We start from the raw sequence: 20,813 nt of genomic DNA, 5'->3' as shown, positions 1-20,813 counted from the left end.
TAATTTTAAATTGGGTTTCTTTTTATTGAGTTATAAATATTACTTATATTTCCTGGAGGGAAGTCCTTTGTCAAATAAATGATTTGTGATACTTATTCTCATTATTTAGATTGTCCTTTTATTTTATTTTATTTTTGAGAGAGTTTTTTTGCTATAGAGTACATGCACTAACTGGAGAGACAGAGACAGAAAGCAAGAAATTGTCCCCTCCCCTCCAGGGGGATGGCTATGCCACAATCCCTTCACCTCTATTCTCCTCTTGGGATCTTGGGCAAACACACACACACACACACACACACACAAACACACACTTGGCATGAATTTTAAGCTGCCAAGTCTGGGACTCAAACTGTGACTGACTACATGGAAGTCTAGCAACACAACCATTACACCATCTGCTGGTCCTATCTTTTTTGCATTTTAAATGATGTTCTTTGAGATACAAATGTTTTTCATTTTGATGAGTCCCAGTGTTTCTCTTTTTCTTTCGTATGTTATGTCTTTATATACCAAGTCCTTTTTATTATATCAGGACTGTAATGTCCTTTTTTCATTCATAATTTTAGTAATTTAAGCCTTCTCTCTATTCTTGGTTTACAAATTTTATTGACCTTTTCAAAGATCCAATTTCAGTTTAATTTATTTATTTTATTTTTTTCCTATTTGCTGTTTTATTTATCTGTGGTTTTATTATCCATTCTTTCTGGCTCTCTGCTTGTTTTGGATTTAATTTTATTTTTCTAATTTCTTGATAAGAATGGTTAGCTTTTTTATTTAAAATCTTTTTTCAATATTGCATTAATGGCTATAAGTTTCCCTCTAAGTACTGTTTTAGCTGCACACCATAAATTTAGGTATGTTCTTAAGATCTAACTAAAAATCCATCCCTTCCTTAAACTCTTCTTTTATTCCCCTAACTGATTTAGTTCCCCTTTTCTCTGTCTAATAATGCTTTGGACATCCTTTTTGTTATCACACGAAGTTATAATTAGTCATATAGCCAGTTCTTATCAGAGTACCTACCACATGAAGAGGTCCAAACAATGTTTGATGAATAAATAAATAAATGTTTATTCCTCAACTAGATTAGAAGATCCTGAAAGTTTCAGAGTATGCTTACTTTCTGTGCTCCAAACATTATCCCTGACCCATAGCAGACTCATGACACTGTTTCCCTTGTGAATAAGTGAGCAATGTCTGAAAGTGTATCTCTTTAACCATAGAAAAACTAAGATTATACTGACCAGATCACTTACGCAGTATTTCAGGTATACTAAATTGGCTCTTGTTGGCAGGGCCACAGAAAACCTTTGTATGAAATGTGAAAAGGGACCCCATCTGGAATGGATACAACTCTGAAGACATAAATTTTAGTGAACAGAGGCCTTTGTGCAAAGAAACAGGTCTTTTTGAAATGAATCAGTCTCGTGATAGAGATAGAGCTTAGCCAAATGAGCATAAGGTAGACTTCACAACTTTGCCTGACCTTTAGACAGCTGTGTGCCCTGTGTAGCATCAAGTGCAACAGCCTTGCTTGTTGGCTACTACAAAAGATTAACTTTTTCTCTCACTGAAAGTCATTGTGTTCCTTAACCTGGGGAGCATGACCTACTTGTTCCTAAAACCAAATATCATCCCTCTTCAGTTCTTGGGGCAGCCACTTTTTCCCAGTTTACGTGGTCTTTTAAATAAGGCAAGGATCAGTAAATCCATGGGTATGACCTTTCTATTAGTGGATTTGGTAAGATAAAGATTCCTTTTTGTCAAAGCAACTGCCTGTGTCAGGGTCATGATTTGGGAATATTGTCTAATAGTTTGGTTTCTTTCATCTAAAATGTAAACTATAACCTATATATTGCTAATAAACTGAAGTTGTCTTGGAAAATATTAATAATTAATTTTATTAATAACTCATAAAAATAATTCATGGAACTCTAAATAGTTATGTGTTTTAAAATATGTTTAGTCCGTCCCAAAGGATAAAAAATAAGCGGATTAGTTAAAATGAAATAAATATCTAAGCAATAATATTCTTGGGAGGGCAGCTTCTTCTTAGCTTGCAAGAAGATATATTCCCTTACCAATTGGCAAGAAGAAGAGATAGGCAGTCCCTTGGCAAATAGAATTGCAAGAAGTTTTTTTTCCCAGAATACATTTTTTTATTCCCTCAGAGATCATCATTTACATCATATGCTCTGTCTCCAGAGCAAAGGTGTCCCAGTAGATTTTCTGCGTTCAAAAACAACTGTTGATGATCCTATTGTGCTGATTGTGCACAGGATTTTGCAAGAACAGTTTGATTTACACCAATTCCATCAATTTACACACAAGTTATGTTCCCCAAATTTGAATTAGTTTGAAATTTGGGTCATACATAAAAACCTCAGAGAGAAGTATTATTATACCTGGGCACTTTGGCCAGTCTATAAAAGCCATTAAAAAAATAATCTAGTAAGTAACTGAACTATACAATATGTATAAATATGAAGTACATATATAGTTATACATTTATATGTAACTATATATATAACTATAGTGCAATGTCTGAAAGTGTATATATGTAATATATATACATATATAATTATATATTTTATATTATATATAACTATATATGTGTGTGTATATGTGTGTGTGTATATATATATGTGTGTGTATAAATATATATATATAAACTGATATATCATCGTCTGACTTCAGTATCTGACTTCTTCTGTGTAATACCTAATCACTGCACTATGGGGCTGGCTCTGAACTTTAATATTAACAGACTATACCACATTCTGAAAGGCCATGTAATACGAGTGAGAAGAAGGGGAAATATTCTCTCCTTTTCTTGGGTGTAAGGCTAAGCTTTGATAAGATTTGAAAGTGGGTAATCTTTGCTTTTGAATTCTCCCTCCTAAAAAATGGTGCCCTTAACTTCTGGAGCCCAAGGTTATAACCCAGATCAAAACCCCTGACAAGTGGATCTCAGTCTCTATCTTTCCAAATATATATAGTAGGCAAGGTACATGGGAACCTTGTGCTGAAGGGCATGAAAGTACAACTGCAATGGAAGATGAAAATGGAGTCCAAGGTGCCTGTACAATGAATATAAGCATATATTGTTTGTTCAACTTTTTTCACAGTCATCCTCTGTAACATAGTCTGTTTCACTCTAGTCATTTTAGGCAAGTGTTTGTTGTCTCAAACCTTACATTATTTGCGGACAAACAAAATACAAAAATGGACATGAGAAGACCTTTAAAAAAAGTTTACTCTTATTTTATTTTATACGTTCAATCACTATACATTACTTAGCTAGTAAAGTGAATTTATCCAGCATGAATACACTTCACACCAATCCAGTTTAGGATACTATGGACATTATTATCAACAGATAATAACCCATTTCTGTGTCTCATAAATATCTTGCCTCTCTACTTTTCTCCTTAATTTCTTTCCTCACACTCTTCCCCTTCTTCCACCATCTTCCCACAATGTCTCCAAAATCCACAACCATTTTTCATGCTTCTATGTCCACACTATAGAGTATGGGCAGTTGGTATTTGTTAAGTGGAGCTATACAATGTCTCTCATTCACTGGCTTGCCTCACTCAGCAGTAAATTCTCCCTATGTACACTTTCTATTGTTGAGAAGTTTTCCTCGTACCATGTGGTATCTCTTTTTGTCTTCTTTCAGGCCTGTTTCTCTTTTATTAAATTAAAATATTTAATTCAAAGTTTAGTTAATGTAGTATAATCTACTAACTATACATTATTAAGTACTCCTATTAAAAGTGCAATAAACAGCAGAAATGAGGCAGTAAGTGACCCCATATGACTGGAAAGTGTATTCAAGGTATCATGTCATAATTTTTGTTGACAATGTCCTTTTCATAATACTGGCTCCTTATTAATATATATAAATCACTCCAAATGTTCCCCAGCCCCACCTCCTTTTCAAGTCTGGATACTTCTAGGTTAGATTTTAAGAGGTTTGAAAACTCCCTAAAATGTTATAGACATTTTGTGTATATGTATAGACTTCCATAGTTCTCAGATCAGATTTTCATAGTTATCTGTAATCAAAAAAAAAAAAAAAGGCTTAGAACCACTACTTGGGAGCAATCTCTTGAGAGATAGTATAGTAGGAATTCTATACAAAGTTTTAGGCATTAACGATTTCTATAAACTCATAAATATTTACATGAGGTCATGGTGTCTTCCCCAGATAATTTTGTAGTCGATAATTAAGTAATTGAATGAATCCCTGTATAATATTAAAAATTCTGTAGGCACTCAGATATATGGTAACTCCCTGTGTTTTGTGTTATCATTTTTGGTGACAAGCAGGTAGGATTTTCATTTATATTTAAGTGTATTTATTTAGGTATTTTTTCCATTAAAGAATGTCACTGATTGTTACAAGTTAAAGTAGGGAGAAAATAAGCCAATGGATAAAATGTTAAAAGTGATATTGTATCCAGTTTTATCAGAAAGCCTCCCACAAACTGAAAATGCTTTCAACATCTTTTGCCTTCTGTCTGTCATTAGATTCACTGGCTTATTGATAGCTTTGGCCATTTGAGATATCTATTACAGCATTTATTAATACTTGTTTACTTGTTTGAAATTTTTTTCCCATTTTGAACCCCTTAATGGTAGGGACTGCATCTTATTTATCTTTGTAACACTTTAGCAAGTTTATTAAATTTAATACATGATCAAATCCATGTTATATAGTGGTTATTCAATAAACATTTGTTAATTGAAAGAATAAATTAATAAATGAATGCATTAATAATTTTTCTAAAATTTGAGCCTAATTTAATAATAGATTATTCAAAAATAAATATGATTTCTAATTGAAAAGCCCTTACTGATTTCAAAAGTAATAATATGAACTATATACAGAAGATTAAATAATTAATTTGATTATACAGGTAGTATTATTTAGTTAAGTATTACTGGCAGTGTCTGAAAGGATTATTATTAGAATTGTCAGCACAACATTTGGGATGATTTTCAGACTCTAGCAATGATATCATTCAAAGAAATGTACAGTTTAATTGGAATTTTACTTTCTGAGTAAACTGTCAAAATCACAGTTAAATATTTGCATTTAGAAGAGAGCATTTGGTTACTTATTTTTGTTTGACTTTCTATAGAAATTTTATCACCAATTTAGAGCAGATAAGTGTATTAAACTTAGGAGTTTTAGTTTAGCCATTTAAGAGAAATACGTGTATGGAGTTCCGATAGATGGGGACAATAAAAATTCTCAATATAAGTAACATTGCTGAGTAGTTTTAGAGAGGACTGACCCATTTGAAAGTACATGGAGTACTTCATAATATTGGATCATAAAACCTCTGATATTTTTGTTTCTTTTTAAATCAATGCCAGTATGTATGTACTTACGTAAAATATTTTAATGTCCAGGGTTTCGAGTGCCAAACTTAACAATTTCTCTCGACTGGAGCCAACACTTCATCTTCTGGGTGTGCAATTTGATCAAACTGTGGTCCACAACATCATTACAGAGAAGCCTGGGGCAGCAACAAAACTTTTATATCAATTGTACATTGCTCTTCAGAAAAAGAAGAAAAGTGGATTGACTGGATTAGAAATACAAACCATGAATCCCCTGACAAATTTAAAACTTCAGAACATGAAAACTGAAGCTTTTCGTGAGGTAAGTACATAAAGAAATATAACAAGCATGTCCCAATGTAAAAGATGGTGAAGAGAAAGGACAGTGATAATGCATCCTGAAAGAGCCCCCTGGACATGTGTCTCTTCTGTGTATCGCTGACCATACTTGGGTTTTATTTTATATTAGTGTCTTGAGTTCCTCTATTTTTGATGTCCCTCTCCATCCTATCCACATTGCTGGTAGTTTATGAAGTGCTATTACTAATTTCTTGTACTTTTTATGCCTATTCCTCCCTCTCTTTCCATTTCTACCCTTCCATTTCTACCTGTTTAAATCTCCTTATGAGCTACTGCAGCCACCTGCTCACATGTCTCTTGATCTCCCAGCTTTTTACTAGAGGTCAATCTACTGCCAAATGGATCTCCCCTACGTTCCACTGTCATTGAATGTTCTGCTCTACAACTTTCTGTTTACATACATCTGCTCTCCAATTAAGCCTATGTTCAAGATCACTCATTAAATTGTCTCAACCTGTCTCTTCTGACTCTATTTCTTCATAGACCTCAGCATAAAGGCTGTCTTCTATACTGACCGGCAGTGTGACCTTGAAGGTGACTGGTATATTCCTACACTTCACTCCCTTCCACCCAAATTCACTCTGCTTCTCTCTTCCTCAATTTTTTCTTCGTCTAGTTTTGCGCTGCCTTCCCAGTACACAAATATTCCTCCTTTATAACTTCTAGAGCACAGGTAATTCTCACTCTCTCGTGTTAGCCACTTGAAGCTGATATTGTTAGCTATTCATTATCTATTTGTCATGAGAGCACAAGATTTTTAACACCTCAAGGTCAGTGAGTATGTCCAGTACAATGCGTTGAATATTGCAAATACTCATTATGTGTGTTCTGATTAGTGGATACGATTTTTGTTAGCTAATGATTTTCTCTAGTTTCTATGTTATTTCCTTATGGTAAATGAAGTGCATTAACCCTCCCAAGACTCTGGGATAATGGTGCATGCTGCACTGATGCAAAGAACTAAATAAAAATAAAGATAACTATATGTTTTAATTCAATTTATGAAACAATGATAATATGGATGCAAGGGGCACTTCTATGTTCAGATTTGTCTATTTTTAGTGAACATTCTTATAATCCTGGTAGTAGAATGCACTCAGAACCCTTGAAGAGCTAGAACTGAGATAAGGCCTGACAACTCAATAGTTAGCTGCCTTCGACATTTGCAGCCTGATTAACTTTGAATCAGACCCTGAGACACTGAGCTTCAATTTTCTCAACTGTGAAAACAAAGATGATTACATCTGCCAATCTCAGAGCTAGGCTTTTGTGTAGCTTCCAGAAGACAATATACAGCATATAATAAACTGTAAAAGGAAAAGTGGTACAATATCTGTAAAAATGAAGGCAAGTAAGAGCCTGTTGGGTTTAACATTGGTCATGGGTGAGCTTCCAGAAGCATTCATTCCTTCATTGAACGCATATTGCTTGGACCCCTACTTTATGTCAGGTACTTGCACAGTTAACAACACAGGAACAAGCCCACCCCTTTGAGAGCTTACATTTTAGGGGTGCTCCAGCAGAGTGCTATGGAGTGCAGTGAGTTGAGATTAGAGATGAGGAGGAGGGGAGCATAGATGATTTCAAAAAATGTAGAGGTAAAGGGCAAGAGAAAATATGAACAGCAGCTGAGGACAGAGATGTTCAAGGGCAGCAAGAGAGTATTTATTTGTTTTATGAACACAGAGACTGGGATGACTTGCCAGTTAGAATCAATAGCAAGAAAGAAGAAAACGGTATGAGAACTCACTGGAAAGAGGTCCTCTGGGGAAGGAAAGAGGATGCACCAGAGGTGTCTGTGGATGAAAAGGTATTTTAGGAAAGAAGTAGAGATGTCTTTCTCTTTGATACCAGAGGTAGGGTGATACAAGTGTCTATTATCTAGTAATATTAATAATTGCTGCAATTTTTAAAATGTACATACCGGTGTGTCACACCCTATTCCAGAGCCTTATGTATATTATCGCACTTGATCTTTGCACCAGTGCTAGTAGATAGGCATTTTCTTATTCCCATTTTACAGGTGGTAAAACTAAGGCACAGAGAATTTACGTAATTTGCCCAATTTAATGTGGCTAGTAGACAGTAGATACAGAACTCAAACCTAGGGAGTTTTACTGTTTCTTCACTTTTAACTAGGGAGTGGCTTAAGTAATGGTAAGGATCTAGTTTCTTTTGTTATCTAATATATGTTGAAATTGATTTATGAAATTCTTTCTGTAAAAATGTATTTCAAAGAATTTAAATATCATTCATTGAAAGTTAAACTCAGGGCAAAACAAAACTATAAAAGTAAATAGGATGAATTCAAATCACTATATTTTTAATTGTCTTACAGTAATTAAAGATACAAGTGATTGGTGTGGGGCTTGAATTTATTTTAATGATCAATAATGATGATTCATATAAATTTTATTTTGAAGACAAATTTTACGTGTGCATATTATAACAAGTATACTCTTTATTCTCTAGTAACAGAATCTTTTGAAATCCTTTCTTCATTTAGAGACTTATAAACCTGATACCTCGTCAAACTGATTTCAATCTGATGCGGGTTACATACAGGTTCCAAGAAAAATATAAACAAATGAAAGAAGATTTTGCTCATGTGCATTTTGAGAACCTTGAAAGATTACAAAAAGTCAAGGAAGAACAAAGATGTTGTAATATCGAAAAGGTTCTATTGAACAATTTTTTTCCAAAATTCATTAGTGCATTAGTATACTATTTGAGATTTATGCCTATGGTACACATTTCATAAGCAGTAATGTAGCATGAGTTGCATTTTTCTGATGCATGACTTTGCCCTACCCCGTTCTCATCCATTTTCTCCCTTCCGTTTCCCCTCGTCTCCATCCTTTCTCTTGCAACTGTCATCTGTCCTTGTGGCTAAGAATAAGAACTGTCATTTTCCAAGCAGTAGGACAGCCTGATCCCTTTAACTTGTAGAAATTAATGCTTCAGTTGCTTTAGAGATAGAGGTTGCTACTAGCTACCCCAATGGGAAGGGGATTAGAACCCTTGTCACCACTCAGGGAGACAGAGTGGATATCCCCCTGTACTCCCTGTCTTTTCCCCTTTTTGCAATCTTTTTTCCCCCCTATTCTACGTCATTCTTTTACTAGAAATGCAGAGTAATTCTCTGCTGACTTGCTTTTCCAACCACCTTTGCATCTCTTAACTTCTTCCTGGCCCTTTCTTCTTGTTTTGACTAACTCTCGCTGCTTCTCAAATTTCTATGAAAATCTTTAATGATCTCCTGTGTCTTTAAGGACATGAGAGGATAACAGTGTGTGGAATCATTAAAGGCTTTTAAGAGAAAAAAATACCCAGCCATCTAGGTACATGGAATGTGTGAACTACAGGCAAAAGAATTATAGTTCTTCCCATTGATTTGCGAATCACATTTTAAATTCTTGTATTTGGAACTTTAAGAAATTAAGATATCCTCAATATAGCCAGCTTTTTGTGGGGAAGGAAGAAAAGGTGAGAGATAAATTTCAGAAGTTCTTATGATTTTATTACCTGCCAGAGAAAGGACATAGGACTATGCTTCCCCTGGACAAAACACTCTTAAAAGTAGTGCTTAAATCAGGATCAGTGCAGGGACTCTGTATGGACAGCTTTGAGCTGTCTAGTCTAATGCAGAAAGTCTCCAGAGAAAGCTGGGGAAAAGAAGTGTGACACCATTAAATATTCTGAAATAGATTATGTTAAAAATAATTATAGGAAGTAAACAAGAAAGGAGAGTCAATATCTACTTTGTTTTATTAAGAAAAAAATACTGTATTCATTATATTATAAAGCAAAGTGAAAATGATTTTAATTATCTACATTATCTGCTGTTTTAATGGTAAATTTAAGTTTCTTATCTTTGGACATAGGAACTAATAATCTTATTGGTTCTAATATGTTTTAGTAGTAAAGTAATGATTAGTTTTACATATTATCCCTTAAAATTTTTTATTTTTTCAATATTTTATCTGATTTTTAGGCTTTTTTTTTCCTTTTAATTATTCTTACTGTTTATATTCTTTAAATATTTACTGATGACTTATAGAATAGATTATCTGATAATGATATCATATAATTTAGTGTTAATTCAGTATATACAGTAGCCTTTGAACTCACTGTTTCAGTGTGACTAGGTTTGGGGCAATATTGTCATTTCTATTGGGTTCACCATGAGGCCTCTTCCTAGATTGGGTTTTCTCTATTGGCCATCTTCTGAGACAAAATTATTTTTGTAAAAAAAATTGTGGAATTTTCTCTTCCCATGAGTGGGCAGGTCATGAAGATAGGTCTGAGAAAGAATTATATTATTCTTTGAATTTGGAGCACCTTTATTATCATCACACCAAGTGAAAATATCTATATTTTTTAGACATAATTTTGGAATTCAAAATTGTATTTTAACATCACACTTTTCAAAATAAATCATATTGGGACCAGCAGTTAGTGTAATAGCTATGTTGCTGGACTCCCATGTAGTCGACTGCGGTTAGAGTCCTGGACCCGGTGGCTTAAACTCATGCCTGGCGCGTGTGCACACATGCCCAAGATCCCAAGAGGAGAATGGAGGAGAAGGGATTGCGGCGTGGCCATCCCCCCTGGAGGGTGATTTCTTGCTTTCTGTCTCTCTGTCTCTGTCTTTCTGGAGAGTGCACACGCCCTATAGCAAAAACCTCTAAAAATTTTTTTTTTCATTTAAATCAAAATAAATCATATTGACACCTGCTTCCTTATATTAAACAATAATGATATCTAGCTCATTGGTTAAGTTCTGGAATTTCTGTAGATAAATTTCTGTGGATAAATTGTACATCTGTGTATCTGTGGGGATTATTCTGATATACCAAATAACTAAACTAATGTATATGGGATACCCAGCAACGCTTAAACAGAAGACGACAAAATGAAATAATGGCCAAAATTCAAGCAGCTATCATACAAATTCCTAAACCTGCACCTAATCGTACTTTGAAAGCACTTGAAGCCCAAAAAATGATGAAAAAGAAAAAAGAGGCAGAGGTAAGTGATAATTCTTTAATACTGTGTTTGGTTTGTCTTAAATTAGGGAATGAATGATCTTTTTCTAAAATGGATAGAGAGACTGTCAAAAACTTCTCAAATTATCTATGGCTTTGTCCTTTCTCATGCAGTATTCCTCCACTTTTATACTCTTATTTGTTCCAAAACACAAAATGTTGCTTTTAGCCAGGGATAACAAACTCCTAGTAAATGGCAGTGCTAGTCTGTTTCTACATGCAGAAAGATTCTGTGGTCGCTAACTAGGTCAGACGAGTGCTGCTGTCTGGCTCAAAAATGCCATGAGTACAGCAGGGCCCGTTCCAGATCCACGTACCATAATATATATCATTCCTTCTATGTGTCTTTACTCGGTTCCTCCTTACAATGAAATGCTGCTTTTTTATGAATCCCAGGAATGTTAAATGGCTCATTGCCATCAGTATACGGTGTTGGAATTTAAGATACTGACACTAACGATATTTTATTAGACCATACCTTAAGTCATTCCAATAGGATGTAATCGGATTATATATCATAGAGGGAAATATTACATTTTGATATTACCTTCTGAATTCTACATTGCAATGCTACTCCAATGATTGTTGATATTTTCCCATGTAATCTAAGAATAATAGCTACCATTTATTGAATATCTACTGTATGTCAGGGTGCAGGTTGGGCACTTCACATTATCTTTCATTATTTTTTAAGAATTATTAACTTAATTTTATTTATTACCATGATTTTTCTTCAATTTGCTATCAGGTGCATATCCTCACCAGAGAGAGACAGAGAGAGAGAGAGAAAGTTAGAAAGCGAGCGGCCAGGTCCAGGACTCAAACTGTAGTCGGGCATGTGGGAGTCCAGTGCATTAAGTACCATACCACTTGCTGGACTTTTATCATTTTTTAGATGAGAGATTTCTGCTACTGGGTGCATGCACTCACCAGAGAGACAGAAAGATAGAAAGTGAGAAGTCACTCCCCACGGGGAATAACAATGCCACAATCCCGTCTCCTCCATTCTCCTTTCAAGATTTTGAGCATGCACACACATGGGCTGCTGTGAGATTTAAGTTGCTGGCTCCAGGACTCGAACTGTGGTCTGCTATGTGGGAGTCCAGCGACATAATCATTACTCCATCTTTGATCCCAGTTATTTTTAATTTTTAAATAACTGTCTAGGTAAGGTATTGTTTTCCCCATTTTGTACTTAAAGAGACAGAGACCCAAAATACTATCTTGTTTATTCGAGGATTAAGGTGCTAATAAAGTAGCATCATAAATCAACATATCTATCTGATTTCTACATCCATTGTATTTTATGCTAATCCACTTTTTATTTTTTTCTTGGAGAGGTTTTTGCCATTGGGCATGCACGCTTGCCAGAAAGACAGACAAAGACAGAGAGACAGAAAGTGAGAAATCACTCCCCAGGGTGGATGGCCACACCAAAGTCCCTTCTCCTCCATTCTCCTCTCAGGATCTCGGGCACACACGCACACATGCCTGGTGTGAGTTTAAGCCACTGGATGGGGAATCCAGTGACATAGCCATTATGCCTACTGCTGGTCCCAATCCACATTTATTGATATGAATGAAGTTATCTTGTACTTGAATTTTAGAAAAAGATCACTTATAGAACTTTTTTCTGGCCCTGCTTTAGTATTTAATTGTCCCTGGGTAGATTAAGGTTGTTTTTGTTTTTGTTTTTAAGAGGATTTTGCCTTAGGGTGCATACACTAGCCAGAGAGAGACAGAAACAGTGAGAGGGAAAGTGAGAAATTACCCTCACAAGGGACATGGTCATACCACCTTCCCTTCTTCTTCATTTTCTTCCTGGGATCTTGGGTATTCACTGACATGCACCCAAGAGGTTTGGGACTCAAACCATGGTTGGCCATGTGGGAATCCAGCCACGCTATGTAACCACTATGCCATCTGCTGACCCAATTAAAGTTTTTAATAAAGATTGATAATATATGAAGATGAGACAAAGTTAATTTTCAAAGGAAACTTGACCCAATTAAAGTTTTTAATAAAGATTTGTAAGATGAGACAAAGTTAATTTTCAAAGGAAACATCAGTAATATAAATAAGTTTGCATGAAGAATATTTAAAACACACAATGTGACACTTTTAAATAAATACTTATATTCAAAAAATTATGTCCTATTTGATAAACTTTGTTCTGATTAAATTCCTTTTGATGCACTGTCAAGGTTAGAATTGTGAACTAGGTGATTCAGGTTAGATGATTTTGCACATTTATTAGATATAATTAGCCAAGTCTAAAAGCAGCAAATCAGAATTATGAAAATATTCTAGAATGCAACTTTTTATAATTTGTATCCTAATTATTTGGAAGGGTGCATTTCACCTTATAAACTTAAATGAATATGATAAATAAAGAATTTCAGTGGTTTTTTAGAGGCAGATAACTGATGAATTTTCCTTAAAGGATGTAGCCAATGAAATTAAGAAGTTTGAAGCCCTAATAAAAAAGGACCTCCAGGCAAAAGAAAGGTGGGTGTAAACTATTTTAATAATCACAAAACCACATTTTGTTTGACACATAGTTTTTGAATGTTTAGAAATAGTTTATCTCAAATAGCTATTCAAGGAATCTCTTCACTTTGGAGAATCTTCACTAAGAACCTATATGAGGAAAGATAAATGAGCTAAAATTCAAACGAATCATTAACAACTTTGATAAAGATCTAACTAGAAAGTGGCTATTATGAAATGTGAAGTTGATTTTGCTAAGTTATGCTTATTGTGCTGAGTTCACACACATTTATTAAACTTGCACCAGAATCGTCTCAAGTTACCGTTAACTAAAATTTTTCACAGTAAAGATTTTATTCAATTCTAGTTTGTTTTCCCTCATGTTGCGTACTCAGCATTGAGCACAGGGACCAGAAATATTAATAACTAGCTGTTGAATGAGTTCACTGACAGAATTTCCCTAAGACAGTCAGTTTGATGAGTTCATAAAACATGACTGGTTAATAGGCTTCATTTGCTAAAAGATGCAGATCTCTTACCCTGGCCTCCTTTGGAGGTCTCTGATTCACAGAAAATAATCCATATGTAAGAACAATGTAAGTCAATCTTCATTTCTAAATGAAAACTATCCAAACTCTACTTGTTTACATCTTATGAAATTTTAAATAAATCCCTGATAAAAGAAGTAATTTGGGTAAAAAAGTATGTATTTCAATTTCATAAGAATATTTCTGAAGGAAGGAAGGGATAGAATAAAATGAAATGAAGAGAAATAAGAAAAATCCATAATAAAGCAATGGTGAAGAAGACAGATGTGGAATGAAAGTCAAGTAAAATGGAGAATATGTACATTTCCTTTCCTCCTACCTTTGCAGAAACTTCTATAGCCCTATAATGATCCCAGTCCCATTTATCAATGTTGTTCCTGGCCCTAATAACAACATAATCCTTGTATATTCACCCATGTAGCTGCCACGCAAACTCCACCATATCTGTCATGACCTTTGTCCATGATACCATTCAATTTTTTCTGACTCTTACACTTCCCTTATCAGCCACATATCCTATGGTGGTAAACAGATGGTGTCCACAGGAAAAACCTTCTTAAAATATTGAAATACCCTGTTACTTGTTGGTGAATGATTTTCTGTAGCTCTCCAACCAGCCCCTTTCCTGGGACCCTTCATTTCTACTCAATTTAACAGCTAAAATCAGCACCAAGTACAACAGTGCCTTCCAAGCTCTGTGCCAGGAACCATTTATATTGATTAGTATCCTTGCCATGTCAGTTATTAAATGTTTTAAAGAGCATCCCTGTACAGCACAGCTGCAAACATTTACAGTAATCTTTATTGCCTTTGACAAACTAACCTAGGTCTTTATCAGTTAGTCTTAAAAATCCCAGAAAAACAGAGAATTACATTGACATTTACTTCCCTCTCATGTAATAGAAATTGGAACATAAGCAGCCCACGGGGGCAGGGGGGGGGGACGTCCATTGTATCTCCAAGGTCATCAAGGATAAGGCTTCTCCTTACTATACATTTGCTTCACTACCCTGTTGTTTGGTTGTCATCTTCAAGGTCACATTCATTATACAAAATGGCTTCCAGGACTCTGGTCATTTGGCCCCTACTCCAGCATCAGAAAGGACATGCAAAAAGTGGATATCTCTTGTCTGAAATAGTTCTTTTTAAAAGCCTTTCCAGATGGCCCATGTAACATTTCTGCTTATAGCTTATTGGCCAAAATTCAGTCTTATGATTGCACATAGAATCGGTGACAGGGAAGTACCAGTTTTAGCTGGGTACGTTGTTTCTCTGAATAAAACTGAGGCTCAGTTTTGAGGGAAAGAAATGCAAATAGTGTCTCTTACAGGTTCTTTTTTTCACAAAAGCCTACATTTAGTCCTACCAGAGATTTCCCATTAAAGGGCCATGAGATACTGATACCCCCACTTCTCTGAGCAGGGGGATAGGACCTACAGCAGCTAAAATCCCTAAGCTAGTTACCTCTGGAAGTGAAGTGTTTATTTTCTGTTGGGAGGACTATGAGGCTCTTTCTGATCCTTTGTCTTGAGCACAAGGTAGAGCAGGGGCCCTGAGGTCAGTCTTCTCATTAGAGTTTTGGGCAAGACCCCAGGTGAGACCTGGGCTTGCAGGTGTGACATGTGAAGCAAGTCAGCTTTCAACTGCTGAGCCCCTGAGAAGAGCAGAGCTGTTGTCCCACACAGTCAGAAATTTATCTGGGAGTTTATAGAGTAACTTGCATTTCAATAAGTGAGTAGAGAGTGATAGTGGATGGGAGCATTCATAGAAATTCTCTCTAGTGACCTGTCATTTGTGTACCTGGCCTCCTGTTGTAACATGCGCCTTCCCTGACATTTGAGCTATCAATAGTCTGCCTACTGTTGACTCCAAACAGGAAAGGCGAAAACCCAGAGCCAGCAGGAAAAAGAGGGGAAGAAATTTAGTCTCTGAGTAGTGAAGATATAAAAAGTGAAAGAATAAAAAGGCGATGCACTTAGAGAAAAGGATATGCTAACACCTTACAGAGACAGAGTGCAGAAATAGCGCGAAGTAAATGGAATCTGTTGATAAGCCACAGACAGATGCCACACTGGAGTTCTAAAGTGTGCCTTAATGCTTCCATTACTATATTAGCAGAGATCTCAAGGGAGCTTCTTCTGAGATCTGTCTCCACAGTCACAAATAGTGACATGGGTTCACTTTTTTTTTTTTTAAGTCTAAAATAAAAACTACTGTTTCTTAGTGTATCCAAGACTTCTTTAGATACAGCGGGCCAGATGACGACCGATTTGTTAAACACCTACTCAGATGATGAGTACATTAAAAAAATCCAGAAGCGCCTGGAAGAAGATGCGTTTGCACGAGAGCAAAGGGAGAAAAGACGGCGGAGACTGTTAATGGACCAGTTAATAGCCCACGAAGCACAAGAGGTAAGAGACTTGAGTGCCGGCCGAAGAATACTGCTGGGAATTTTATAAAATGTACTGAGTAGCATAACATACTTAGTAAACATACTTAGGGAAAAACAACCCTTATCTATTTACTAAAAAATCTAAAATTTGGTGAGGTTTGCACAAAATTATCAATATGCTCATATCACCAAATTGTACAATTTAAAGTCATTGAAATGATAAATTTTGTTATGTATATTTTACCACAATTAAAAAAAAAAAACTGACCTCCACCAAAAAAGAATCTAAAATCAGTATCAATACTTAAAGACGGTTGCATGGTACATTTTATGTTATATATATTTTATCACATAAAAAACATACTGACAGAAAAAAAGGAATCTAAAATCAGTTGTCAGCCAAGTAACTATTGTTACTTTCAGAGGCAGAAGGGAACTTTTTAAGGAAAATAACACATTAAAGTTGTTCATCTTCTCAATCTGTTCCTTAGTTCATTCTACTGATTCTCAAGGTGTGGTTCCTGAACTTGCAGCACCAACATTCCCTGGCACCTTTCAGAAATCTGCATTATATAGCTCCACCCCTGAGGGACAGTCTGGGGAGGGTGCTGTGACCCTGTCACCAGACCCTCTATAGGATGCTGGTGCAGCTACCATTTGAGAATCACCAGTCCACCTGTACCTCAAACACATATTTACTGAAACTCCTCTGTGCCCTGAGTGCTTGTGCTTGGCAAAAGAAACACATTAGGCTAGAAGGAAAGAAACCGGCTCACAGAGTTTGCTGTTGGGATGTGGTGAAAAGGGAACCCTCCTACACTGTTGGTGGGAATGTAAACTAGTTCAACCACTGTGGAGAACAATATGGAGGTTCCTCAAAGATCTACAAATAGGACTACCATTTGATCCAGCAATCCCACTCCTGGGTATTTACCCAAAAGACAGGAGAACGCTCAGTCAGAAAAGTGCTTGCACATCCATGTTTATTGCAGCATTATTCACAATTGCCAAGACATGGAACCAATCTAAATGTCCACAAACTGATGAATGGATTGGAAAAGTGGGGTATATATACTCTATGGAATACTATTCAGCCATAAAAAATAACAAGACCCTGGAATTTGATAGAAAGTGGTCAGATATGGAGGATCTATTGCTGAGTGAAGTAAGCCAGGCTATGAAAGAAAGATATTGTATGTATCTACTCAATATATACCGACTATCCGCACTCTATGATAGAGAGCAAAAAATTGGAGGACATAAAAGCAGTGAAGGTACTTAATGAGAATAGGACAGTGTGGAATGGGGTAAGTGAAGAGAAGAGGATAGAGAAAAAAGTATTTCATGTTTAGGGAAGGAGCTTATAAACAAGCAAGGACCTGGACTGTGCTGTAAAGGACAAGGACTTTACACCGTGCTGTAAAGGTGCTGTGGGAGAGGGGGGTTGTGAGGCAGGAGGCAGTCCACCCAGCTTGGTTCATGAGCAGCGTTTGGAGGATGGTAACAGAAACCTGCAGCAGGCTCGGGCATTACCTCATTGAAGGAGGGCAGCCGTGATGGACTCCACGTGCTGGGCAGTTTCCCAGGGAGGCCAGAATAATGGAAAGTGAAGTGTGATTCCAGAGGAGAGAGTATCACATGGAGAGTCCCAGTGCCTTAGCAAGTAAAAGTGGTCCCATCAGGCCGGGGTCCCCAGAGGCTACGTCATCATGAGCCTTATAAACTATTACATATAGAAGGAAATAGCAGATTTTGCAATTTTTCTATTTGAATACGAAGAGGAATGAGAAAGGCCTGGTCAGATTTGTGTTTAGAAAGGTCACTCTGGTGGGACCAGCAGTTAGCGTAACGGCTATGTCATTGGACTCCCATGTAGTCGGCCACGGGTTGAGTCCCAGATCCGGTGCCTTAAACTCATGCTGGATGCGCGTGCGTGCGTGCCTAAGTTCCCAAGAGGAGAGTGGAGGAGAAGGGATTGCGGTGTGACCATCCCTCCGGGGGGTGATTTCTCGCTTTCTGTCTCTATGTCTCTCTCTGTCTGTCTGGCAAGCGCACGCGCCCTATAGCGAAAAATCTCTCAAAAAAAAAAAAAAAAAGTCAGTCTGGTTTTAGTTTGGAGAATAGATTACATGAAGACAAAAGAAAATGTAACTGTGGCTGCAGTCCAGCTGAGACATCATTCTCATTTCAGTTGAGGGTAGTGGCAATGAGGATTGAGAAAAGTGATTTCAAGAGCTGCTTTAGAAATATCAATAGGATTTAATGATTTATTAGACATGGAAGAATGAAAACATGAGATGAAAAACTACATTTCTAGCTTGTGTACCTATTGGACAGAGGAGTTATTTGCTGGGATAAGGAAGATGGTAAAAGGAACACATTTGGGGAGGAAAGTACTTCAGTTGTGAGTAGGACAGGTCTGTATGTCTGAAATATGAAAGACCATTTGAAGATGCTTCTGAAAGTCACTTAATCACATCTGGACCTAATCACATCTGGTTTGCTCAGTGGTTCTATTTACTGAACAGAAATAGAGTCTCCATATATTATGAAGAAGCTAAATTATTTAACCAAGGATTCCACCTCTTTCTTAGTGAAAAACTCAAAAGAATAACTCTGGACATCACCTTGTGCTAGAAGATTATTTCTTCAGATTCACTTTTATATCTTTACTAAGTCAACTTGATAAAATATCCCTTTTAATTAGAAGAATTACCTGTTATAAAAATTAGGTAATTGAAAAAAAAAAGTATATTTTAAAGTAACTGCCCATTTCAAGGTTTATTACTTTGAATGGAATGGAATTTTTGGACACATTTCTATTTATGTTACAACCTATTTGTGTCTTAGAGGCAAGCTTTTTGTTTTTTTTCCCCTACTGTTTTTCTGGTTAAAATCTAGGCCTGGTATTTACCTGGAAAATGGGGTAAATAAACTCTGGTTTTCCTCACTTTCTACTAGGGTGCTATTAGCTTTGCATTTTTAAAACTGTATCTGGAAATTTATTTACATTTTTGGGAATCCAGCAACCTAAGGGGCATTAAAAAAAAAAAATCAGAGCTTTAGATATTTCTATCATGGGAACCCCATTTCATGCTGTTTCTTCTCCATGTTTGGGGAAGTTGCTATTCCCAGAATCAGGCCTCGGGCATGCAGGAAGGGGCCTCCACTCACACCATCTCCTCTCCATTGGGTATCCAGCCTCCCTGGGCAGCTGACACAGTGATACTGGTCCACAGTAGTGGAATGGAAAATTCTTCTTCAAGATGGCCTGGTTCCCTTCCATCTGTCTCTCCTCCAAAGAGACAATGTTTTGTTTCATTTTATTTTGTCTTGTTTTGTTCTGTTTTGTTTTGTTTCAGGGAGCTAGGATTTCCTCTATTTTCTTCTGGTACCCACTACTTTTCAGAAGTACTGCATGAACCCCCTGACAGCCATATATGCTTTTTTTCTGGATCTTTTTGCACTGGATTTATCAGAAATATCTATCTTTTGAGTGTTGTAGTTTTCCTCTAGAGTTTACATACCCTCATTTTAGTTTGGCTGGTGAAAAGTGAACCAGAGACCTATGCTCAAGTTGATATCTTTCTAGTGATTCATAAATAAGTACAATTATGTGACTGAGATGATGAGACTTAAGGTTAGAAAGATCACATTGATTTTTTTTATTTTAATTTTTTATATACATTCAATCATATTATTTAGCTTACAAAGTGAACATTTCAATATGTGAACATTTCTCCCCAGTCCAGTTGATCAGAATATCTTCCACCAATAACACCATACCTCCCCATCCCGTCAATGCTCTGTCTCCGTATCCCTCCTCCAAATGTACTTCCTTATGTCCCTCTTCTCCACACACCCCACTTCTGGCACTAACCCCCATCTCTTGTGTTTGTATAACCTTAGGTCAATCAGTTTCAGTCATAGAGCACAGATATTCGGTATATATTAAGTGGGGACATACAGTGTCTCTCCTTCATAACCTGGCTTGCTTCACTCAGCAGTAAATCTTCCATATTCTTCCACTTTTTGTCAAAAGCCAGGATTATGTTGTTTTTTTATGGCTGAATAGTATTCCATAGAGTATATGTGCCACAGTTTCTCAATCCATTCCTCCATTCGGGGGCATTTGGGTTGGTTCCATGTCTTAGCAATCGTGAATAGTGCCGCAATAATCATCAATGTGCAAGCACTTTTCCAATTAAGAATTCTTCTGTCCTTTGGGTAGATAACGAGGAGTGGGATTGCTGGGACATATGGTAGTTCTATTTGTAGATTTTTGAGGAATCTCCAAATTGTTCTCCACAGTGGCTGGACCAATTTAAATTCCCACCAGCAGTGTAAAAGTGTTCCCCTTTCACCACACCACCGCCAACACTTATCATTTTTTGTTTTTTAAATCTTAGACATTCTGACCAGGGTTAGGTGGTATCTCAATGTTGTTTTGATTTTCATTTCCCTTACAATGAGGGATGTGGAACATTTTTTCATATGACATATGAATAGCCAAAAGATCACTTTGATTTTTTTTAAAAGATTTATTTTGAAAGTAAGGGTGTTAGGGAAGGTGTGGTAGAGAAGGACTGTTGTCCAAGGTAGACATGGTGTCAGTGGAAA

At 36.4% G+C, this 20,813-nt stretch overlaps 1 protein-coding gene across 2 annotated transcripts in view; it reads left to right on the top strand.

The window, feature by feature from the left end:
* SPEF2 (sperm flagellar and cilia associated 2) overlaps window positions 1-20,813 on the top strand; it is a 210,248-nt gene that overhangs the window by 16,476 nt on the left and 172,959 nt on the right. Inside the window, exons 3-7 of one of the 2 annotated variants that reach the window (XM_006156330.2) lie at window positions 5,425-5,677; window positions 8,222-8,392; window positions 10,606-10,746; window positions 13,207-13,271; window positions 16,026-16,212. In XM_006156330.2, coding sequence (XP_006156392.1) covers window positions 5,425-5,677; window positions 8,222-8,392; window positions 10,606-10,746; window positions 13,207-13,271; window positions 16,026-16,212 — 817 coding nt within the window. The remainder of the gene's footprint in view (window positions 1-5,424; window positions 5,678-8,221; window positions 8,393-10,605; window positions 10,747-13,206; window positions 13,272-16,025; window positions 16,213-20,813) is intronic. The other variant, XM_027774883.1, reaches the window with a different exon arrangement.

The sequence above is a fragment of the Tupaia chinensis genome, unplaced genomic scaffold, assembly GCF_000334495.1.
Source record: "Tupaia chinensis unplaced genomic scaffold, TupChi_1.0 Scaffold000489_1, whole genome shotgun sequence".
Lineage (NCBI taxonomy): Eukaryota > Metazoa > Chordata > Mammalia > Scandentia > Tupaiidae > Tupaia > Tupaia belangeri.
The sequence above is the reverse complement of the archived record's forward strand: the minus strand, read 5'-3'. Positions and strand labels throughout refer to the sequence as shown.